At 40.9% G+C, this 25,938-nt stretch overlaps 1 protein-coding gene across 1 annotated transcript in view; it reads right to left on the reverse strand.

Moving 5' to 3' along the window:
* Window positions 1-25,938, reverse strand: part of Kcnh5 (potassium voltage-gated channel subfamily H member 5) — a 302,177-nt gene that overhangs the window by 186,542 nt on the left and 89,697 nt on the right. The window contains exon 7 of the mRNA XM_060387658.1: window positions 14,052-14,478. Within this exon, the coding sequence (XP_060243641.1) occupies window positions 14,052-14,478 (427 nt within the window). The remainder of the gene's footprint in view (window positions 1-14,051; window positions 14,479-25,938) is intronic.

Here is a 25,938-nt window from a genome sequence, read left to right on the forward strand (position 1 = left end):
TGCACCACTAGAACAGGCACAGGAGGTACAGCAGTTAATGTTATACCTGAGCTAACTCAGTTTGACATGATGGTTGGAAGAACGTCCTCCACGTTGGATCAGACTGACAATTCGCTTTTAAGCCTTTCTGTGTATCCATCTAGATTGAGTAACCTCTTAGGTCTCCACAGGTGTATTTGAAAAATGTCTTTTGTGTCCTGAGTCATGTGCATTTCAGTCGTCCCTGTTCCTCATTTCTACACCAAAAGACACTTCCTGTTCCAAGTACACCTCGATGGAGCACATTTTCTTAGCTTCACAAAATCCTCCTGACAATCTTCCCTCTCATGTCTTTACTAGGCTTGTGGAAAAGACACTTCCACTCTTCCTAGAGCTGTGTGTCATTTTATGACTAAGCCATGGAACTCTTTGGGACACCACCTCCTTTCCACAGAATTTTGTGCCCCTCCCCACAGACAGTGGTGTAACCAAGTGAAGGGACACTAGAATGTCAGCATTAAAAAAAAATTTGTGTTTCACTCAACTCTTGCATTCAATATCTGAAAAATTAAAACCCACAGATATGTAAAGACTCTGTAAGATGGTCCTTTGGGCCTTGGTACCCAATTAATGTATGTTATTTTCGTCTATAGGTCTTCCAGGCTCTATTGATGTTCTTTCCAAATAAGGAAGTGTGAAGGCAGAGTCCATAACCTCATCTTGACTCTCAGAACACACAGCACAGAGATGCTAAGTGAGCTCACAACTATTGAGGAGGGTGTGTGGTGCTGGCCTCTGTTTGATGATGAGTGACGGCTGGGTGGCTAAATGCATCCTGGTGACTCTTACTACCTATGTGGAAATTCAAATTTCCCATCACACACATCCCATTGGCAGATTGTCTTCGTAGTCTGTTAATCTGCCAAACCACTTTTCTGCACTACAGGACATTTCTAGAGTGTTTTAGTGACCGCCAATGATATCATTTTGGAAAACTGCACACTATAATCATTATTACCTGGGTTTCTTGCCTGCCAATTAAAAGGTATCAATTTAGTTATATTTATGGTTTTCAGTCTTGCTTTTCTTAGCTTTTCAAATTGCTCTCTTCAGACTATAGCTGAATAAATGCTCACTGTTATATTTCATATGAGTTAAGCTACCTCAGTCCAGAAAATAAACAAACAATAATAGAAAGAATAAATAATGTTTTAAATAAAATGAATGCTCAAAGTCTAACCTGGCAGCCCTTTGACGCATACTGTCTGCATGCTTAATAACATATAAATAGAAGATTAAAACAAATACACATATAAATATGTATGTGAAAAAACACTAATTATTGATGAATGAATTATCTGTAACTTACTTTCTATTCATGTTTCTCTGTTTTATGAAATTGTAATAAAGAAGCAAATATAGAGTTCTTTGTGATGGTTAGAGAAAACAAAAATGCAAGTTATATGATAATTTAGTAATAAAGTAAATTGCTTTCTTGATGAATATCTAGAAGAGGATTCATAAAAATACATTAAGACAAGAGGATAATCACATTAGAAAAAAATCTACACTCATATCCTGTTGTTTTATAGCCATCAAAACAAATTATCGTTGTTCTAAGGTGTTTTATGAATAGCTGCAAAATTAGACAGTCTGTTGATCTTTAGAAAGTGGAAAATTATTAGAATTCAATAACAAGATTATGTAAATGAAGTGGATTAGAAACCATTTCATGAAAGCATCATTAAGTATTTACTGATCAAATTGGCAAAGAGATTACCCACCTTTTGTTTTAACAAAAACAAATCTGCTGTTCTCCACAACTGCGGGAGAACTGGACAGCTATGATATGGAAAGCCTTTGATAGTGAACTTCACGAATGCCAACAAAACTTCAGATTCATTCACAAATGGACAGATGCAGAGCACTGGAGAGGACCCGACTATGTTATTAGGGTGATGGCTACTCCCAGAGCTATAGCGGTCACTCCAGACAGGAAGCATGCAAAAACTGGAAAAAGACAAATTTGAAGTCATAAAAGTAGGGTTGAAAACATATGTTGAGAACCAAGAAATCAGTTCAGGTTGAATAAATGGATTCTCCACATTGGACAAGCCTAGGATTGAAAGTTTGAAATTTTCCCTAATAGCAGATGACAGAACTATATTGCGATCTTACGGACATAGGAAGAAGCTGGGATAAAACACTGTGAATAGGAAAAGTTATAACTATTTCTTCTAAATTGAAGAAAGACTTAGGCGTAAGATTTAGGAAGCTGAGGAAATTAACAAGGTCCAGGTAGTTCATGAAACTACCGGGCTTGAATAGCTCAGAAAGTTATGAGATTCGTAAGGTCCCTCCAAAACATTATAAAGGCAGAAAACAGTTTCTGGAGCAAGGAGGCTCTTCAGTGAAGCTGCCTGCAAGTTGGGCATTGAGCTCCATGGCTGCAGTTTTCCTGAGTCATCGCCCATACCAGGATGGGATTTCTAGTGAAGGAGCTGCTGTGTTTGAGTCGCCTGTGCTCCTATAATTAACTCAAATAATCTTAAACTAGACTCGATAGCAATCATTTCTCTGGTCAATCATCATTGCCCTACATGAGATGAAAAGACATGTTTACATTCTCCCAAGAAAAAGCCAAATAACAATCACGGCCATAATGTTTCTTTAAAGATTTCTTTGGTGTTCGCTCACAAAAAAGAGTCATCTGATTAAATTCTTGGACAGAGTCCACATGCAGTTGGGTGTTAGGTGGCAAGAGAATGGGAATCAGAAAATAACACCCCGCAAAAGAAAGAAAAAACTCACAGCGGATGGAAGAACTGTACGAGTTCCCACTAAAATCTCTAAATTTTGTTGCACGGCATGAGAATTTCAAGTGGCTTTCTCTGGGATAAAATAAGTCATTGTCTATGAGTAATGATTATTTTTCTCATAGTCAGTTGGCATCGTCAGCATCTCCATCAACTTTTTGACAAAAGGTTTTTCATAGTTATTATGCTCTATGGTCCAAAGTGGTTCTTGTCAAGCTGCCAACACAGACTGACCGGATTCTCAGCACATATGAAAGCATGGACTTTTCTATTTCCTACTTTCCTCTTCCCCCTCTCTCCTTTTACACGTGTGTGTGCGTGCACACGCACCTCAGAGAGAGAGAGAGAGAGAGAGAGAGAGAGAGAGAGAGAGAGAGCCCTTAAATCCCTGGCAAGGATGGACAGCATGTACTCAATTCTGAGATGAGCAGAGGTATGTTTTTGCTTATTTTCCTTGGTAGTACTAAGTGAAAAGTAAAACAACGATAGCACCAACATTACAAACGGCTGCAACCTTTATATTTGGTATCTTGTACATATGTGTCTAATAAAGCCCGAAACTGTGCAAGGTATCACACTTCACGAGTCTGAAGAGTTCCTGTAACCTCAATTTATTTGAAGGGAAATATGCCATGAAATCACCGAAGACTACAGAACTAAGAAGGATATTAAAATCTATTATTTCCCTGGAACAATCTGGCTATAGAAGACGGATTCACACAGAGGCTTAAACAGAAATGTAAAGCCAATTGGCAGAAGGACGTTAAGTACCAGAATCGATTAAGAAAATGTCTACTCCTGATGCACCAGCCGAGGACCATACAGGGAGAGGACCTAGCCCCCTGCTCAGATGTAGCCAATAGGCAGCTCAGTCTGCATGTGGGTTCCCAAATAAGGGGAGCAGGGGCTGTCTCTGACATGAACTCAGTGGCCCGTTCTTTGATCAATTCTCCCTGGTGAGGTGGCCTTGCCAGCCCACAGAGGAAAAGGATGCAGGAAGTCCTAATGAGACTGAATAGGCTGGGGTCAGATGGTAGGGGAGGAGGGCTCCCACTAGGGACCAGGGGAGGTGGAAACGAAGGTAGAGAAAGGGTAGGTGTAACTGGGAAGAGATGAGGGGAGGGGGCTACAATTGGGATGTAAAGTGAATAGATTATTTAAAAAATACATTTAAGTTAAAATAAGAAAAAAAAACAAAAAAACATCTACTCATGCATTGAAATGATAAGGCAGAAACTCTAGGAAGATGGCGGCCAGCCTTAAAACTAAACAGAAACTGAACATGAGAGGGTAGGAGATCTAGATATTGCAGATCTATTCAGCCACACAGAACCTAGAGAATAAAATTGAATCAACTCTGAATCAATGAAGTTTTGAAAACCCAACTGAAACAATGTGAAAACTCCCAGTAGAGGGAGATGCAGAGGAAGAGCGAAGGGAGCGATCACCGGTGATGCCTCTACTGGCTGTCTTCTTAGACCTTCTACCAAAGAGTCAACTGAGTGAGAGAGTTACTCACTAGCCCCTTCTCTCTCTGAGCACATATAAAGTATAAAGACTGCTGATACTCTCAGAATCACCAAGCTGATGGAAATAGAGACCAGTCAAATGTTCTAGAAGGAAAGACTAGCAGGTTCCTGAAAGATTTCAAAAGGCTGCTTGGAAGGCCACCGCCAAACCTGTTGAGCTGCCTCAGAGTTGGGAAGTGTGTGTCACAATTCCAGATTTTATGAAGTATCACCCATGCTAGAGTGGAATGTGGGTGATAGAGCTTTGTTTAAGTCATTTAGGCTTTCTAAGCAATCCCCCCTCCATATGTCTGTAAGTAACCCCAACAAAAGTCATTGGTTCACCAACCCAGACTTCGGTGGTACCCATGCTTTTGTCTGTCATCAGTTCTCCATTGATAATAGGTCAGGGGGTGAGTGCTATAAGCAGAGGAAATTAGATTGGCTCAAAGAAAACGGATATGCTTAAAGACAGCCAGAGACCTAGCATGGACTGGAGAGAAACAGACACAACCAGGAAGAATAGAAAATAGAGAGAGTAAGAGAGGATATGATCTCGTCAATAAAGGTGGAGTAGGTATTAATCCCTACTTCGAATAGAAGCTTCTCTACTGAGGGCTGAGTAATCTGTAGCATAACAGTAAGTTATTAGGAGTGAGCTTAGTACTATGTCCATTTAGCACAGTAACAGTAGTAGGCTCTCCCCTATGGTCTATGACCTATTTAGCCACAGGTTCTTGACCTGACAGTGGATTTCCACTTGTTGGGTGAAATTTAAATATAATCATATTTAAGAACTCACACAATGTTCATGCCACCATTGCATGACTGGGCACATTTTTCCAGAACATATATTATCGTAGCTTCCTGGGGCTCACAGATCTGTAAGATTAATGATTATAGTTCTCTTTTGATAGCAATGGATAGCACCCCCAGAATTCTAGAACCTAACCCATAGGAATGATACTTTCATATCACTACCACCTTGATAGTCACAGGTTTTGTGTGGCTCAAGTGCATTGTCTCTTCAACAATAGGGTCTAATTCTCAAGCTATAAACAGTAATCAATAGCACTGACAATAGTTAAATAGAAAGTCCATTCCTGACATAAGGATTTGTGTTAGTAAGCAGTATCAAACTGAGGCATTGTTGCCCAGTTTAGGTTAACTCCATTTCAACTCTTTTTATATGTGTGTGTTTATATTTATTTTAGGAAGCTTCTACAGTAGTAGGTACTGTACAATGATTACCTTTTTAGAAGCTATTGGTTAGTGAGGTCCCATAGATCCCCAAATAACACAAGCTATTGTCAATGCTATTAATATACATGTATGGAGTGTGTGTGTGTGTGTGTGTGTGTGTGTGTGTGTGTGTGTGTGTGTTTAAAATGATTTCATAGAATGAGTTGCAGGCTATGGTCCATATGGCCCAGCCAGTTCAACCATGGCTGCCTACAAATGGAAAATGCAAGAATCCAGTAGTTGTTCAGCCCATGAGGCTGGATGTCTCAGCTGGTCTTCAGTATATGACGAACCCCAAATAAATAGGCTCTAATGCCAGTGAAGGAATGGACTTGCCAGCAAGAATAAGAGCAAGCAGGCAAAGAGAGAGGCATCCCTTCATATCCTTTACATAAGCTGCTATCAGAAGGTGTGGCCCAGATTAAAGGTGGCTCTTCTCACATGAAAAGATCTGAAGAAGAGATGTACGTTCCTACCTCAAGAGATATGGTTAAAGTATATTCCAATGCTATATACATAAATGGAAAGAAGTGCATGGGGAGAAGTTGGGAGATGTTTACATAAAAGTGCTGTCAGTGTTCCCCAGTAATCAGTGTGACCAAAACAATCTGCTCTCTACATGTTTTTATATATTTTTATTGCTTTAAACATTTTTCTGATATTTGTTTACAGTAAGCTACATTAAATTTGTTGATTTAATGTATAGTTTCATATATGAGAAATACATTCATATTAGAAATATTATATGGTTGAATAAAATTTATTCACAGGAAGAAAAAAAAGAGAAAGATCTGGTTAAAAGTGGGTCTTCCTACTTCAAGTGATTTAATTGAGAAAAATCCCTCACAGGAGTACCCTGCCACTTGGATTTTAGTTAATTCCAGATGCAGTCAAGTTGACAAGGAAGAATAGCCATTGCAATAGAGAACAGGGTGGATCTGGGAAGGATTAGAAGGGTGGATTTTATCAAAATTGTATGAATTGTATAAAATTCTAAAAGAACAAGTAAAAATAAAATAAAATTTCTACATGTATGGGAAAACAGTAAGTAATCTTGCTTTTGTTTTGTATGTATTAGAGATATCTGTGGTAAGGAATGTTGCTGTATATTTACTTAAAGGGGTACTCTAGCTTTTAGAGTCTAGATAGAGATCCTAGGGCAAGAATAGCAATGGAAGGAAAATATAGGAGACTGTTTCAAAGGTCCAAGATATCAACAACATTAATTGGGTCTTAGGTGGTAAGCTGTGGAAGCACAAAAAAAAAGTAATTAAATGTAGTTAGAAGGTCAAGTCAGAAGGCTTTGTTGTGAGTGGATATAACACGAAAGAACAGAAATCGGGGATGCTTCCCATTCATGGGGCTTGAGGAACAAAGGAAATAAAATGTTTCAACATCTACATAGTTTTTTTTTTATTTTACTTTGATTGTGTTATGAAATACTATTCCAGATTACCCATCTTAAAAAAAAGAGTCTGGCAAATTCTTTAAAAACTAAATATGTACTTACTTGTAATCCTGGGCATTATTACAGAGAATTAAGAAGATATGTCCATACAAAAACATATCTACAGATATGCAAACACCTTTATCTATATTTCTTTCAAAGTAAAAACATTCCAAAGGAATCCAAGTTGATAAATCACAAACATACTTGCACATCAGAATGTAGAAGTTGGCGGAATTCTCACATTGGTTCCCTGTCCTGTGGAGTGAGGGGGATTGTGGTTGGAAAGGCTAAATGGAAGCCTTTGCTATTGCCTCTGACAAGGAGAAGAGTGTGAAGTGAATAAAAAAAATCATATCAAATCCCTGAAGAAAGTTCAGGAATTAGTGCCACCATCAAGGACTTGAAAGTTGCAGGCATGGTGGTTCCCTCCACATTTCCCTTTAACTCCCCTATCTGGACAGTGCGGAAGGCAGATAGACCATGGAGAATAACAGTTGACCACTGAAAACTCAGTCAAGTAGTGACTCTAATTGTAGCTGCTATACCAGATGCTGCGTCCTTCCTTGAGCAGATTAACACATCTTCTGGTACATGGCATGCAGCTATTGACCTAGCAAATGCCTTTTTCCTCAGTCTGTCCAAAAGGACCACCGGAAGCAATTTATTTTTATTTGGCAAGGGCAGCGGCATACCATTACAGTTTTACCTAAAGGAAATATTAACTCTCCAGCCCTGTGTCATAACTTAGTTCGAAGAAATTTGAATCATCTGTTTCTTCCACAGAATATCACACTGGTTCACTATATTGACAACTTTATGCTAATTGGACCAAGTGATCAGGAAGTAGCAACCGCTTTGAACTCATTGGTCACACATACACACATCAGAGAACAGGAAGTACACATCCTATCAAACTTCAAGGGCCTTCTACCTCAGTGAAATACTCCAGTCTGTGGGGCATGCAGAGACATTCCTTTCAAGGTGAAGGATAAGCTAATATACCTGGCCCCTGCCACCACCAACAATATTCTAATAGTGGGCCATACATTCCTCCCTTGGGTGTGTTACCCTGGCTCATATGCCATGAAGCTCAGAAAGCTGCTAGTTTTTTGTGGGGCCTAGAACAGAAGGCTCTTCAACAAGTCAAGGCTGCTGTGTCAGCAGCTCAACTACTTGGACCACATGACCCTCAGACCTAAAGGTACTTGAGGTATCAGTGGAAGGTATGGGTGCTGTTTGAAGACTTTGGCAGGCCTCTATGGGTGATTCACAAAGAGAGACATTTGGAATTTTGGAGCAAGGCTCTAACCATCATCTTCAGACAATTCTGCCTCTGAGAAACAGTTCTTAGCCTGCTCCTGGCCCTTAGTGGAAATGGGACATTTGACAACGAGCCACCAAGTTATGATGAGACCAGAGCTGTCCATCATGTTCTGAGTTTTATCTGACCCATCAAGCACTAAAGTAGCAGGTGCACAGCAGCAACCTGTTATCAAGTGGAAGTGGTATATACATGATTAGCCCTGAGCAGGTTCTGAAGGCACAAGCAAGTCACATGAAAAAAGTTGCCCAAATGCCAATGGTTTCTACCCCTGTTCCGGTGCTGTTTACTGCTAAGTGTGTATCATAGCGTTTGCTCTATGGTGGGTTGGCTGAAAAGGAGAAGACTGAGGCATAATTTATTGATGGTTCTGAGTGTTTTGCAGTCACCACTCAGAAATGGACAGCTGCAGCATTACAACCCCTTTCTGGGACAGCCCTGAAAAAGACTGGTGATGGAAAATATCCAGTGTGCAGAAGTTCAGGCAGTAAACGTGGTCATACATTTGTTTTTCGAAAGGAGAAATGGACAGATGTGCAATTGTTTACTGATTCATGCAGCATTCTTCCTGACAGGCAAGTTATGTAACCAAGGAAGGTGTCCAAAAACAGAGGGACAGATAAAGAAGATATGGTATGCAGACTGTGCACGTGTGAAAGAGACAGGAAGAGGAAGGAGTTTGATGTGAAAAAACAAAAAAACTGAAACTGAGATATTAATTTTAATTAAATTAAGCAAGTCTCAGAAAGACTTTATGTTTTCTTTCATTTATAGTCCTTAGGTTTAATATAGGTACATAAAGTCATACGTGTGTATATGTCATGAGCGCAGAGGAAAATTATCTAAGAGAATGAAGGCTCCTAATGGGAGGAAACAGGGAGAAGGCTGTGAAGGACTATGTTCACGGTACAATGTACAAGTGTGTTGAAATGTCCTTACATAACACAGTGTCATAGGTAGTGAATACATATGAAGACTTATTATGAAACATAAAGAAATTAAAATTCTTAATTAAGACGTCCTTCAAAGGGTGAGTGGGAAAACAGTGATGGTCCAAACCACAAAACGCAACCCAGAGGAAACCAATTGATAAATTCCATTTATATGTATCTCAAAGGCATAATTGGAGTATAAAAGGCAACTTTTAAAATTTTTTTTTTTACATGATTGTTATGACATCTTAAAATCACAAGATCATAAAGATGGAGAATAAATTATTCTCAAGAGACTGAGGAGGGCAGTAAAAGACATGTAAAAAAAAACTGTGGTATTAAGAGAATTAAAAAAAAAAATCTGTACACCTAAATAAGGTGAGCTAGAAGGACCCTGGGTAAGATGATCTATCCTCACTCAGAAAGGCAAACGGGATGGACAATGGAAGGAGAAAACAAGAAAGAGGACAAGAGCCTACCACGGAGGGCCTCTGAAAGACTCTACCGAGCACTGTATAAAAGCAGATAATGAGACTCATAAACAAACTTTGGGCAGTGTGCAGGGAATCTTATGAAAGAAGGGATAGTAAGACCTGGAGAGGACAGGAGCTCTACAAGAAGAACAACAGAACCAAAAAATCTGGGTCCAGGGGTCTCTTCTGAGACTGATACTTCAACCAAGGACCATTCATGGATATAACCTAGAACCCCTGCTCAGATGTAGCCCATGGCAGCTCAGGATCCAAGTGGGTTCCCTCGTAAGGGGAACAGGGACTGTCTCTGACCTGAACTCAATGGCTACCTCTTTGAGCGCATCCCCTGGATGAGGGAACAGCCTTGCCAAGCCACAGAGGAGGACAATGCAACCAGTTTTGATGAGATAAGCTAGGTCAGATGGAAGGGGAGGAGGACCTCCCCATATGTGGACTTGGAGAGGGGCATAAGAGGAGATGAAAGAGGAAGGGTGAGATTGGGAGGGAAGGAGGAAGGGGACTAAGCTGGATACAAAGTGAATAAACTGAAATTAATTTAAAAAATAAAAATTTAATTAAAAAATTCAAATTATGAAATGTTACATTCACAACTTGAAGGAGTAAGTTATTCATATTTTGAATTAAATGAAAACTACTATTGGTGATTTTATTTCCATCCAGTCATGTTCAATGTACATTATATACAAGTGTTTTGACCAAAAAAAAAAACTAATTTTACAATACATGTAAAAATAGGGGCTAGCCTTTATCTGACAAAGGACTCATATCCAGTATATATAAAGAACTAAAGAAGCTGAAAAGCAGCAAACCAAGTAATCCACTTAAAAAATGGGGAACAGAGTTAAACAGAGAATTCTCTGTAGAGGAATATCGAATGGCAGAGAAGCACCTAAAGAAATGTTCAACCTCATTAGCCATTAGGGAAATGCAAATTAAAACAACCCTGAGATTTCACCTCACACCCATCAGAATGGCCAAGATCAAAAACTCAAGTGACAACACATGCTGGAGAGGTTGTGGAGAAAGGGGAACCCTCCTCCACTGCTGATGGGAATGTAAACTTGTACAACCACTCTGGAAATCAATCTGGCACTTTCTCAGACAACTAGGAATAGCGCTTCCTCAAGATCCAGCCGTACCACTCCTAGGCATATATCCAAAAGAGGCCCAAGTACACAATAAGGACATTTGTTCAACCATGCTTGTAGCAGCTTTATTTGTAATAGCCAGAAGCTGGAAACAGCCCAGATGCCCCTCAACTGAAGAATGGATGCAGAAACTATGGTACATCTATACAATGGAGTATTACTCAGCAATGAAAAATAAGGAAATCATGAAATTTGCAGGTAAATGGTGGTACCTGGAAAGGATCATCCTGCGTGAGTTGTCCCAGAAGCAAAAAGACACACACGGTATATACTCATTCATATAAACATACAACATAGAATAAACCCACTAAAATCTGTACATCTAAACATACTAAACAAAAGAGAGGACCCTAACTAAAATGTTCAATACCCATCCTGAAAGGCAAAGAGGATGGACATCCGAAGAAGAAGAAAACAGGAAACAACCTAGGAACCTGCTAAAGAGGGCCTCTGAAAGCAAGAAGAAGAAAACAGGAAACAACCTAGGAACCTGCCACAGAAGGCCTCTGAAAGCCTCTGCCATGCAGACTGTGAAAGCAGATACTGAGCCTGATGGCCAACTGACAGGCAGAGTGAATGGAATTTTATGTAAGAAGTGGGAAATAGTAAGAGCTGGAGAGGACAGGAACTCCACAAGGAGAGCAACAGAACAAGAACATTTGAACACAAGGAACTTCCCAGAGACTCATACTCTAACCAAGGACTATTCATGGAGATAACCTAGAACCTGACAATGCAGCCACTTCTGATGAGAACTGATAGACTAAGATCAGAAAGAAGGAGAGGAGAACCTCCCCTATCAGTGGACTTGGGGAAGGGCATGCATGCAGAAATGGGGGGGAGGGTGGGACTGGGAGGGGAGGAGGGAGGGACTTATGGGGGGATACAAAATGAATAAAGTGTAATTAATAAAAGTTAAAAAAAATAGGGGTTAGTTAAAATATTTTTGAAGAAGCAGAAAATAAAAGATTTTCTCCCCCCCCCAAAAAAAAGAATCTTTTCTGTTTTGTTTTGTTTTGTTTTTAGTGTTTGTGTTGGTTACTTTTCTATCATGGTACAAAACAACATGACCAAGACATTGCATGGAAGAAATAACTCATTTGGGCTTCTAGCCCAGAAGGTTAGAGTGCATGATGGTGGTGCAAAAGCATGGAAGCAGGAGCAGGAATCTGAATGCTCCCATTTTGAAGGTCAGGTAGGTAGCAAAGAGAGCCTCCAGTGACACACTTCCTCTAACATGGCCACACCCCCTAAGCCTCCCTCCCAGGACCGTCAATCAGGGACCAAGTGTTCCAAGAGACATTTCATTCCTGCCACCACAGTCCTGGTGGTCAGAGTCAGGGCCTTTCAGGCTATGCAAGCACACTCCCACTAACCTACGTCCACAGCTCCCAATCCTGTATCTTAATTGTGAGGACAGTGATAAGACTCGGCACCTGTGGCAAAACATAGACTGTAAATTCTGATACTGTATCCCAGGGATGAGAGGAGAAAATCGGGAGGAAGAGAACAGAGCCTTTCTCTGCACAGGCACCGTGGCTTGTGGGGCGTTTGCAATTACTTCACAATAAAAAAGTCACCAAATACTAGATGTGTGTAAGTGTCAGGGAACCTGGACTTCGTAGTTGTCAAAAGCAGCATCATGCCGAATCCGACATTTGACAAAACATTTTCTTTGTCATATCGTTGTCTGAACATCTTTTGAATAGGAGTATCCGTTGAATTGATCGTGGCAGAGGTCTGTGTGTAGAACACGAACCCTTCCCCCCACCCCCGAAGACTGCTAGAATAGATAACACTCGCCGTCCTAATCCTCCCCCTCGCGGAAAACCTAATCCAGACTTACAAGCCGGGATTCTTGTCTCTCTGGCTGTACACACGATGACTAAAATAGGGAACATCACGCACAATAACCCTGGTGCTCCAGGGACTTCCTGACACTCTCAACAGTGAATCCTTAGACAGGGCTTCTCAACCTGTGGGTCGCAACCCTCGCGGGGTCACATGTCAGGTATGCCGCCTATCAGATATTTTCGCTACGATTCATAACTGTAGCAGAATTCCAGTGACGGAGTAGCAACAAAAAGAACTTGAACGGTTGGGAGTCACCACAACATGAGGAACTGTATTAAAGGGTTGCAGCATTTGGACAGTTGAGAACCGCTGGACGCTAACATCTTTCTCATGAATGTCCATGTTTTTGGAGCCTCAAAAAAAAAAAATGAAATGAAAAGAAGATTTACACCACATTATACCAAACACCAATGCTAACAACTTCAAGGCTTAGGAAATATCTTAACACTGACCATGTCCTCAGTACAACCTTAAAGTTACCCCAGGTTTCTGGACTAGGCTTGAAGGAATCATCTAGGGCAGCCTAAGGATGGAAATGCCTGGAAACTTTCCTTTGAGACATTTTAAAACGGCATCTAAGGTCCGTCCCTCTTTCATTTCTGGAACTCTGATACTGTTCAGTCAGAATGTGAGGCAGAGAACATGCTCTTTAGCTCTTTGAAAGGGCATTCTCCTTTCAAGAGCATCAGCAAGTCCCTGTAGTCAGGCATGCACACTGCTAAAGGCCTTCAGTTCACCAACCCTTTCACTCTCTGGCAAAACTCAACCGACTTCAGTGTTTGTCAAAAGGCTACATTTATGAACTGCTTTTCACTACCCTTCATTATAAAAAAAAATTACATCTAACTGTATCCTGAAGTCCGCTTTAATTCAGAAATTCAGTTATTGACTAAAATATTTTCTAACTATGGTCTTATGTCACATCCCATCTGCTTTTTCAGGAATCCAACTGCCAACAAAACCTACAGAATGCGCCAGACACCTCCTGTCTAGATACCAGAGCTGGTTCCTTCTCAAGAGCTGCTAGGCACAACACCACGCATGGAATCCAGTCACAGACTTCCCAGTCTGGGTTTTCTACCATCCCCCGCACATGCGCAGTTTTTCATGTGCTAGTGTATTCCAAAGAGAAAAACACATTTCTTGCATTTCTATTTTCTAGGGCTGCATCAAAAGTAAACCAATGGCAAGTGATTTTAGTTGAAACCTTTCATAAGAAAAAGATCGTTTTGATCCAGTAAGCGTTTAGAGGCAGGAAAAAAAATGCAAACACTAAAATTAATAGAGAAAGCAGAAACAGTACTTACAGCCAACCATCATCATGGCCACTGAGAACATCTTCTCCACGTCTGTGGTTGGAGCTATATTTCCAAATCCTATGGTGGTAAGGCTCGTCATGGTGAAGTAGAGGGAGGAGACATACAGGGAGTCTTTGCTGGGCCCTCCTTCCCAGATCCCTGCACTAGTGTTGTAGCGATATGGAGTCCCAATGCTCAAGGCCAACTGGTAGAGCCAGCTGTCTATTTGAATGGTGTTGGTGACTTCATCAATGACTTCATAGTCTCCGATGCTGTACCAGATGCAGGCCAGCCAGTGAGCAACCAGTCCAAACACACACACCAGGAGCACAAGGACCGCCGCTCCATATTCCAGGTAGTGGTCCAGTTTCCTAGCAACGCGGCCCAGGCGCAAGAGGCGGACCACTTTTAAAGAACTGAAGAGACTGCTGATTCCCTGTGCAGGTGGAAAAAAAAGTCCAATGACAATGGGAAACACTGTAATGAGCTACTTTTATGAATTTGGTCACCCAATTATAAACTAAAAGCATGAGCATAAGAAAACTCTGGTTTTAAGTAAGCAAGAAAAAGCCAAAATAATAAATATTTTTTCTTTTAAATGTAAATTCTATCTCACCCAGGAATAGAATGTTTCAATTGAGGAATATCGAATGGCTAAAAAAAAATTAAAGAAATGTTCAGTTTCCTTAGTCATCAGAGAAATGTAAATCAAAATGACCCTGAGATTTCACCTCACACCCATCAGAATGGCTAAGATCAAAAACTCAAGTGACAACACATGCTGGAGATGATGTGGAGAAAGGGGAAACCTCCTTCCTTGCTGATAGGAATGTAAACTTGTACAACCACATTGGAAATCAATCTGGCTCTTTCTCAGAAAATTAGGAATAGTACTACCTCAAGATCCAGCTATACCACTCCTGGGCATATATTCAAAATATGCACAAGTATACAACAAGGACATTTGCTCAACCATGTTCATAGCAGATTTATTTGTAACAGCCAGAAGCTGGAAACAACCCAGATGCCCCTCAGTTGAGGAATGAATACAGAAATTGTGGTACAATTACACAGTGGAATACTACTCAGAAATTAAAAAAAAAAAAAAGGAAATCATAAAATTTGCAGGCAAATGGTGGGAACTAGAAAAGGTCATACTGAGTGAGGTATCCCAGAAGCAGAAAGACACACAGGATATATACTCACTTATAAGTGGATATTAGACATATAATATAGGAAAAACATACTAAAATCTGCACACCTAAAGAAGCTAAGCAAGAAGGAGAACCCTGAGTAAGATGTTCAGTCCTCATTCAGAAAGGCAAAGGGGGTGGACATCAGAAGAGGGAGAAAACAGGAAATAGGACAGGAGCCTACCACAGAGGGCCTCTGAAAGGCTCTACCCATCAGGGTATCAAAGCAGATGCTGAGACTCATAGCAAAACCTTGGGCAGAGTACAGGGTATCTTATGAAAGAAGGGGGAGACAGAAATACCTGGAGGGGACAGGAGCTCCACAGGAGACCAACAGAACCAAAAAATCTGGACACAGGGGTGTTCTCTGAGACTGATACTCCAACCAAGAACCATTCATGGAGATAACCTAGAACCCCTGCACAGATGTAACCCATGGCAGCTCAGTGTCCAAGTGAGTTCCCTAGTAATGGGAACAGGGACTGTCTCTGAACTTAGTGGCTGGCTCTTAAATCACCTCCCCCTCAGGGAGTGTAACCTTACCAGGCCATAGAGGAAAAAAAATGCAGTCACTACTGATGAGACCTGATAGACTAGGATCAGACGGAAGGGAAGGAGGACCTTCCTATCAGTGGACTTGGAGAGGGGCATGGAAGGAGAAGAGGGAGGGAGGGTGGGATTGGTAGGGGATGATGGAGAGGGCTACAGGTGGGATACAAAGTGAATAAACTGTAATTAATAAAATAAAAAATATTGCCAAATTTTACTAGCGGAAATATTCCCATTAGCTAAGAACTGTTCAACCTAAGAGAAGTATAATTTTCAAATGCCCTCTGCACTGAGTATAGATGAAGAGGTGGTATATTCAGGCCCTTTCTTTTTTTTTCTTGCTATGAAAGTTTCCACTTAGTCTTTATTTTCTAAAAGGTTAAAAACTTCAAACCTTCTGAATAAGGAAACCCAGTCTGACTAGTGAAGAAACAATAAACACATCAGTGCATATGGGACAAGAAACAAAGATCATTATTCCAACTGTCCCAGCCTGGATGAAAAGAGCTAACCCTAGGGTTTGTACACAGACTCCAAATTCCCACCGTTCTCTAACAGTCATAAAGAACTTATCCAAAAAAAAAAGAGCAGAAAGACATTCACATTTTGTTAAGAAACGTATTGATCTCAAGGAATGTCCCATAGTCAGTTTTTCAGAAGCATATGCATATGAGAGGTTACCAGGGGAGGAGGGTGGAGGAGTAGAGAGGCAGGGAAAATGCATTCCTGACACAGGTTGAAAAACAGAGGAAAATTAAGGCAATGACCTGGATGCTCTCACCTGCAAATCAAGTGAAGGCCATGAGCTCCTCACCATGAATTCAGTTCCCCAGATGGCAGACAAAGCAACCATCCTAACCTACTCTGACTGGCAGGCTGGAACCGATATGACATCAACAGAATTCTAATCACAGAATGGTGAAGTTCTTGACATTTAAGGCAAAATAAAATTTAAAAAAAAAAAACAGCTTCAGAATATGGTTTTTTTTTTTTCAATCTTGAAAATTTTGCAAAGAAAGAAAAAAAAAAACAGAACACAAGATGCAGAAGCACCTCATCCTGAAGACAAGAACCATTCAGCAGACAAGGCCATTCCAGCAGTTTTGTCTCCACCTGGCTCTCTTTAGGCTGGCCTCAATTTCACTTGCCAGCTCTCAGATGACATGTTATATCAACAAGCCGGAAATAAATTCCCTTTTCATTTGAACAGCTGGAGTAAAAGTAAGAGTAATGTAAAAGAACTTTAAGTGGTTAAGAGAAGTAAAGTTAGGGCTGAGGAGACAACTTAGCCCATGGAGGGCTTGCTGCTCTAGTATGGGCAACCAGAGCTTAATACCCAGAAACCTTGTAAAAGAGGTCAGGCATTGTGGCCCGTGCTTGGAATCCCAGCACCAGGGAGGCAGAAACAGGAGGATACAGTCCCTGGTGGGAGACACTACTTCAAAAATGAAAATAAGGTAGACAGTGTTTGAATAGCAATTATCAATACAAACACACACACACACACACACACAAATAAACATTTATGCATAAACACCAGAGAGAAGAAATGAAGGAAGGAATGAAAGAAGGGGGGAAGGAGGGAGGAAGGAAGGATGAAATTAAGACAAATAGGCATTACACAGTGACATCAATGTTATATAAAGTAAGAAAGTTCAAGACAGCTCAGAAATGCTCAAACATGGAGATGTATGATTGTATACAAGAAAGAAAAATAAGGGCTTGTGGAGGACTTCTGTATGCCGGGGTTTGGGGCTGAGTGCTGGGGACATTAAGATAAATATGCCTTGCCTCTACTTTAAAGGAATTCATAATTGAGATGCATGAAAACTCAGAGTTCAATTTAAAAAAAAAAATTAAATGCTGCTGTGGATGCCCTTTTCTAGGTAGCTTAAATGTGTGAAGAAATGGCGGAGCTTTTTTAAATGCTCCATAGGAAAAAAAAATCATTTTTGTTTGAATTCTTCTCCATTACAAACAGAAGGAAAACCACATTAATCCCATTTGAACTAATAAATTGCCACAAGCCCCAGCTAGAATGCACAAATGAGAATTTACTAGAATTGGAGTCCCAGAGAAATAGAAGATTTATCCACAAGGGATCGGGCCTGCCTGGAGCACAGCTGCTATTGGGGCCGCTTATTTGAAAGTGTGTTTTCCACAGCCTGTCCCAACTTCACTTAAATAATACATTTGGTGCTTTGTGAACACAGGGTCAGTCATAGCTTCTAGAGTTGTCTTTTTCTCTTTCACTTATTTTAATTCTTTTAATTACACTTTATTCACTTTGTATCCCCACTGTGGTTCCCTCCCTCCTCCCGTCCCAATCCCTCCCTTCTTCCACCCTCTGCATGTATGCCCCTCCCCAAGTCCACTGATAGGGGAGGACTTCTTTTCCTTCCTTCTGATCCTAGTCAATTAGGTCTCATCAGGAGTGGCTGCATTGTCTTCTTCTGTGGCCTGGTAATGCTGCTTCCCCCTCAGGGGGAGATAATTAAAGAGCAGGCCAATCAGTTCATGTCAGAGACAGTCCCTGTTCCTATTACAATGGAACCCACTTGGATACTGAACTGCCATGGGCTACATCTGTGCAGGGGTCTTAGGTTATCTCCATGCATAGTGCTTGGTATCAGTCTCAGGAAAGACCCCTATGCTCAGATTTTTTGGTTCTGCTGCTCTCCTTGTGGAGTTCCTGTCCTCTCCAGATCTTACTGTTTCCCATTTCTTTCCTAAGATTCCTTGCACTCTGCCCAAAAGTTACCTATAAGTCTCAGCATCTGCATTGATAGTCTTCAGGGAAGAGCCTTTCAGAGGCCCTCTGTGTCAGGCTCCTGACTTGTTCCCTCTTTTCTCCTTCTTCTGATGTCCATCCTCTTTGCCTTTCTGGCTAGGAATTGAACATTTTAGAAGAGCCCTCCCTCTTCATTAGTTTCTTTGGGTGTACAGATTTTAGTAGGTTTGTCCTATATTATTTGTCTATATGAGTTAATATATACTGTGTGCATCTTTCTGCTTCTGGGATAGCTCACTCAAGATGATCTTTTCCAGATCCCACCATTTACCTGCAACTTTCATGATTTCCTTGTTTTTTATTGCTGAGTAATATTCCATTGTGTAGATATACCACAATTTGTGCATCCATTCCTCCACTGAGGGGCAACTGGGCTGTTTCCAGCTTCTGGCTATTACAAATAAGGCTGCTACAAACATGATTGAGCAAATGTCCTTATTGTGTACTTGAGACTCTTTTGGGTATATGCCTAGGAGTAGTATAGCTGGATCTTGAGGAAGCACTATTCCTAGTTGTATGAGAAAGCGCCAGATTGCTTTCCAGAGTGGTTGTACAAGTTTACATTCCCATCAGCAGTGGAGGAGGGTTCCCCTTTCTCCACAACCTCTCCAGCATATGTTTTCTCTTGAGTTGTTTTATCTTAGTCATTCTGATGGGTGTAAGGTGAAATCTTAGGGTCGTTTTGATTTGCATTTCCCTGGAGACAACTTCCTGAACAGGCTCTAAGAGTAACAATCAATAAATGGGACCTCATGAAACTAAAAAGCTTCTGTAAAGCAAAGGACACTGTCGTCAGAACAAAACGACAGTCTACAGATTGGGAAAGGATCTTCACCAACCCTGTATCTGACAGAGGACTAATATCCAGTATATATAAAGAACCAAAGAAGTTAAACAGCAAAAAATCAAGTAATCCAATTAAAATATGGAGTACAGAGCTAAACAGAGAATTCTCAATAGAGGAATATCAAATGGCAGAGAAACACTTAAAGAAATGTTCAATCTCATTAGCCATCAGGGAAATGCAAATCTTTAACTTATTTTTAACCAATTTCCTAACTTGCATACTTTGCAAAATCACCTTCCAAGGCTACCCTTCTCCATGTTTCTTTATGTTCTGGGATTTTCGTCATGCATGTCTCTAGACCTTTTAAGGTTGTTCCTTGTCTTTTTCATTTTCCTTTTTCTTCAAGATGTATTATATTTTATTAAGACTCTCTATAAATAGATGATATAATTTGTAAAAAATAATTACTAGTTTTTCCAGGAATCCAAGTCTGTTTTTAAGAAAATTTTTAATTAGAAATTAGTCATTCAGGAAATGCAAATCAAAACAACCCTGAGGTTTCACCTCACACCCATTAGAATGGCTAATATCAAAAACTCAAGTGATTATGCATGCTGGAGAGGATGTGGAGAAAGGGGAACCATCCTCCATTGCTGGTGGGAATGTAAACTTGTACAATCACTTCGGAAATCAATCTGGTGCTTTCTCAGACAATAAGGAATGGGGCTACCTCAAGATCCAGCTATACCACTCCTGAGCATATACCCAAGTACACAACAAGGACATTTGCTCAACTATGTTCACAGGAGCTTTATTCATAATAGCCAGAATCTAGAAACAACCCAGATGTCCATCAACAGAGGAATGGGCACAAAAACTGTGGTACATTTACACAATGGAATACTACTCAGCAATTAAAAACAAAGAAATCATGAAATTTGCAGGCAAATAGTGGGAATGAGAAAAGATCATCCTGAGTGAGGTAACCCAGAAGCAGAAAGACACATATGATATATACTCACTTATAAGTGGACATTAGCCATATAATATAGGAAAAACATACTAAAATATATAGTCCTAAAGAAGGTAAACAACAAGGAGGACCCTAGGAAGAGGCTGATAATCCTCATTCAGAAGGGTAAACAGGTTAGATATCAGAAGTAGGAGAAGACAGGGAACAGGACAGTAGCCTTCCATAGAGGACCTCTGAAAGACTCTACCTGGCAGGTATGGAAGCAGATACTGAGACTCATAGCCAATCTTTGGTCAGAGTGCCAGAATCCTTATGGAGGAAGAGGGAGACAGGAACCCCACAAGGAGAACAACAAAGCCAAAATACCTGGGCTCCAAAAGGCCTGCAGAGACCAATACTCCAACGGAGAACCATGCACGGAAGACCTAGATCTCCTGTTCAAAGGAAGCCCATTGGCTGCTCAGTTTCCAAGTAGGTTCCCTAGTAAGAGGTACAGGGGATATCTCTGATATGAACTCTGTGGCTGGCTCTTTGACCACCTCCCCCTGGGTGGTACAGTCTTGCCAGGCCACAGAGGAAGATAATGAAGCCAGTCCTGATGAGACCTGATAAATTAAGGTCAGATAGAAGGGTAGGAGGTCCTCCCCTATCAGGGCACTAGGAAAAGGGCATGGGGGTGGGGGGAAGACGGAAGGTGGGTGGGACTGGAAGGAGACAAGGGAGAGGACTGCAGTGGGGATCAAAGTGAATAAATTGTAATAAATAAATATATAAATAATTTTAAAAAGAATTTTTTGTTATCTTTTTAACTTTTATTAATTACACTTTATTCACTTTGTATCCCCCCATAAACCCTTCTCTTCCCCTCCTAATCCCACCTTCCCTCCCCCTTTTTCACTCTTGCCCCTCCCCAAGTCCACTGACAGGGGAGGTCCCCCTCTCCTTCCTTCTGATCTTAGTCTATCAGATCTCATCAGGAGTGGCTGCACTGTCATCTTCTGTGGCCTGTGGCCTGATAAGGCCGCTCCTCCCTCAGGGGAAAGTGATCAGAGAGCAGGCCAATCAGTTTATGGCAGAGGCAGTCCCTCTTGAGTTTCGTGCAAGAGGCAAATGCCGCCTCCTCCACATTTCCATGTGAAACCCCCACGGATTCCAAAGGTCTGAAGAGCAGAGGGGTGCTTCACTTCTCTCAGCTCAGTTCCTTATCCCTTGTTCTGTAATGCACAGCACTGTTGCCCACCTGTTCTTTGATTCTTTCCTTTTTCTTATAGATCAGCATCGCAAGCCCTGGCTGCTCTGTTCAAGGTGCCTGAGAGCAACATTTGCCCAGATTACACATCTATCAAAATGTTCCTTTTTTTTTTTTTTTTTTTTTTTTTTTGGCTCCTACGGCCATACTTTTGTCATGGTTTCACGTTTTGTTTCATGCTAGCCATAGTCGCTGCTGGTATATTTGTTGTGCTCATGTAATGGGAATAACCTCTCTGCCCTGTAAGTGCCAATCACACTGTACAAGCTGCCAGGATAGAATCGTTAAGATGTACATCTGTCTAATCATGTGCCTTTCTGACCTAAAACCGTTTTCTGCTACCTTATTATTCATGGGATTAAATATGACTTGCCTACCTTGATCACCTGGTGCTAACCTACCACAGCCACTCCTCTATATGACTGGCAGGCTGCTGCAGGATTTACTCATCGCAGTGAACAGAATCCCAGGCTATGCCATACCTTGCTACATACGGGTCATTCCCTCTCCTTAAATAATCCTTCCCTCTCATTTTCTTGGCTGCTACAAGCTTATGTCATGGCAAATATTCTCTCCTTCACTGTCCTCATTGTCACGCTCTCACCTCGTTTATTCTCCAAAACAACTCTATGTGATAAGTATCAAGAAAACACGGTCCAGAAAAATGTAGTCATTTCAAAGAGTTCACATAGCTAATAACAGAAGGATCTAAGAACAAACATGAGCAATCTGGCTTCAGACTCCTTGCTCATCCTGAAACTCAGGATGCCAAGATCACATGCACTAACCTGCAAGCTGGCTCAAAGGAGGGGCATTCTCTACAGGACAGAATAAAAGATAACATACCTAACCCCCTTTGGCAGGACTCAGTCACAGCAGAGGTCCACAGAGGATGCTCTGTGGAGGTCTGTAGACCCCAAACAGACTGGCAAGACATTTCATTTTACAGTAGTGGGATTCTGACCTTCATTGCTCACGGAGGAGCAGAGAGGCTTCAAGGTCCCAGCAAGCAAGCAATGCAAGCATCACCCAGGCCCAGCCCTCAAGCTTCTAACACATCCTTCGCAATAACCACATGTTTTGAAGTCTTCCTGTCCGAACCCCATCACAGCCCACATAATCCCAACAATAAGAACCTTGCTAAACACCAGAACTGAACAGACCCTCTAAGGCCTCATCAGCATATACAGTTGAACACACTCTCTATCTGCTGGGCTTTGATACCCACAGCAGAAGAGAGAGTGTAAACACTGCAGGTCATTTTCCACTATTAGTCAATCCATTCATTGTTTCAGCTAATCAGAAACTTTTACTCAAAGTTCACAGACAAATAATTCAGTTGGCTGTTTTATTGTTGTTGATGTTTTGGTTTTGGTTTTGGTTTTGGTTTTTATAATGTATGCTTTATTTTTCCGAGATAAGGTTTCTCTGTGTAGCCTTCAGTGTCCTGTGCCTCACTCTGTAGTACAGGCTGGCTTCGAACTCACAAAGATCCACCTGCCTCTGCCCCCTGAATGCTGGGATTAAAGGTGTGCACCACCCCTGAAGGGCTCAGTTGACTCTGTTTAGAAACTATCCTTCATTATTTTTTATCAAAATGAATCTCATGCAATCATTACAAATAAAAACTCAGAATTACCGCAAGCCAAATGTCTACCCCTGAAGAATAGATGTGGGATGCTATCTTCATTCAATGGACTACTATGTAAAAATAAACCAGAATTATACCCAATAACATGAATAAGTATAAACATATTATATTGAACAAAATCAATAAGACACCAAAGAGTGGGTAGGTTTGTCTTGTGAGTTTCACGAGCTGTATGCCTAATGGTGATGGGATTCTCTTTGGAAGACCCTAAAGTCTTGCCTGTAATGCTAGAATATCACTAGGTATATGTTGAGATGAATCTTCACTTTTATTATTGCTAGAGAGCAGGATTAGCCAAGCTCTGTACCTAAACAAAGTCTTTTCTGATCTTATGGCTCATTCCTATGACCTGTACAATGGGCCACAAATTGGATTCAATTCATTGGTAACTTTAAGTTTACTTGTCTGATAATATTTGAAAATACTTTTTACAGACTTGTTTTCAAAAACTTCTCTCTTATTTTATCCATATTTTTAGTAACAATTTCTTGATTCTCTATTTTCCACCGGTGTTAAGGGTTGATTCATTTTCTGCTTCATTTCCCTCCAAACTTTGCGGTCCTTTTGTGCTCTCCTCTGCACCCCATGGCTTTCTGCCTTATTCTACCCTCTGATATCTCACAGCTCAGGTCCCTGGTGGGAAAAAAAAAATACCAAACACAGCAAATGCATAACAGAACACAGCAGGGTTCGTGGGGAATCTCTCAGTCATTGCCTCTGCCTTCCCCATCCTTGCCAGTTTCCTCCCTTGACAAGCCCCACGGGCCGCAGTAGAGTAAGGAACATTCTAGAGCAGGAGCAATCCCCATGCCATTAACTCTTCCATTGTTTTGTGTATTGCCACATTACGAAGTATTAGGAGCTAGTCCTAGCAATAATAAAATCGTCTAAAATACACATCAGTTCGTTCAGTTTACCATCATTCACAATAGCAGATGTGAAACTCAGCCAGTATTCCTTCCTGTTTTCTTCCTTTCCATGTTGGGCAAACATAAGAAAAAATAACCAAAGAACTTTCTTGTCCAAGGGTCCCATGACAGTTAAGGGGGAGCAAAAGAGCAGATATTGAAACAGTGTCCTGCTGTAGGGTTTTTCACCTCTACCTTGCCATCTTGCAACACAAGATTCTGTGACAAACCATTTTTTTAAAACCATTTTTTTAAAACCACAGGTGGTATTATTTCCCCTGTTATTGTATCTGTTCCCCTCTGCAAAGGACTTGTAACCATTCCATTAATATTTTAGAGCCCTTGCATCGTAACCAGCTTTCTGGCTTATTTCTCACAGCAGAATGTGATATGAACGTCACTGTATCAGTTCCAAATCTAGACTGCAAATCCCTTGCACTGGTCTTTGAAGCCCACCAAGCTACCATGTGAAGAAGACCAAGCTTTTGGTCAAGAAAAGAGCAGAGAAGCAGCGCTCTGCATCATCAGCTTCAGTCAACTCAGCAGCCACTACTGATATATGGGTGAACTTGACAGAAATAAGCCCAAAGCACAACTACTCAATCAAACCACAGACTCATCTGTTATAATTTTTTAAAAATTTCATACTTTCATTGCAGAAGAATACATAAATATCTACCTGACACCATAAATTTTAACCAACACCACCAAGTAGGTAAGACATAGGCCTACAAATGGAAACAATATTTAATATACAATTCTTAGGTATTGTTTGTCTATTACATTAGAAAATATGTTGCTATTATACTTTACTTGGATTCATAACAATCAATTCTCTGTACTGGGGAAATCAAAGTTATGATCACATATACCTTGAAAGTATTTTTGAAATCCAGTCTTACCTAAAACCTCATCACTACTGTAAGTGGTACCAGTGCAAATAGCCCTTTCAATAAACCGACATTAGAAGTTGTCTCCAATTTATCTGCAAGAACTTTCCTACTTCTCAGGTATCTACTCCCATGGACACAATCTGAAATGCATCACATCCATGTCAGCCCCGATAACCTTGAATTGGAAAACACATCCACAGGACCACAGCCTCTTCTCTGTTGAGTTCAGTGGTGCAGTCATACGAAGTGAAACAGTAGTTCAACCCCAGCCAAGCAACATTTTCCCCTCCCCCAATCTCTCAACCTTCTGAAATCTCTATTTCTTTTATTATGCAGCACTGTACTGGCTGATTTTGTGTGTCAACTTGACACACAAAAGAGTCATCAGAGAGAAAGAAGCCTCAGTTGAGAAAATATCTCCACGAGAACATGAGATCCAGCTGTAAGGCATTCCATCCTGGCCTGGTGGTGCTGGGGTCTTTAAGAAAGCAAGGTGAGCAAGCCATGGGAAGCAATCCATAGCCCCTGCATCAGCTCCTGCCTCCAGGTTCCAGCCTTGCTTGAGTTCCTGTCCTGACTTCCTCTAATGATGGACTATGATCTGAAAGCGTAAGCCAAATGAACCCTTTCCTCCCCAGTTTGCTTTTTGGTTGTGCTGTTTTGTTGTGGCAATAGAAACCCCAACTAAAAAAAACACCATAATTTTGATAACATCAATACTAGCAATTTCTTTGAACTTCTTACTCTCCTTATATACTCTCTATCAAAATCTGTTTCCTCACCAATTATCAACTTTCTTTACACCTAGATAAGAACTATTCAAGAAGCTACACAATAGAGAAGATTGCTTACCATCTAAATCCACTAGTCAACTTCAATACATTTCTCAACTTCTTAACAAC

The sequence above is a fragment of the Meriones unguiculatus genome, chromosome 7, assembly GCF_030254825.1.
Source record: "Meriones unguiculatus strain TT.TT164.6M chromosome 7, Bangor_MerUng_6.1, whole genome shotgun sequence".
Taxonomy (NCBI): Eukaryota; Metazoa; Chordata; class Mammalia; order Rodentia; family Muridae; genus Meriones; species Meriones unguiculatus.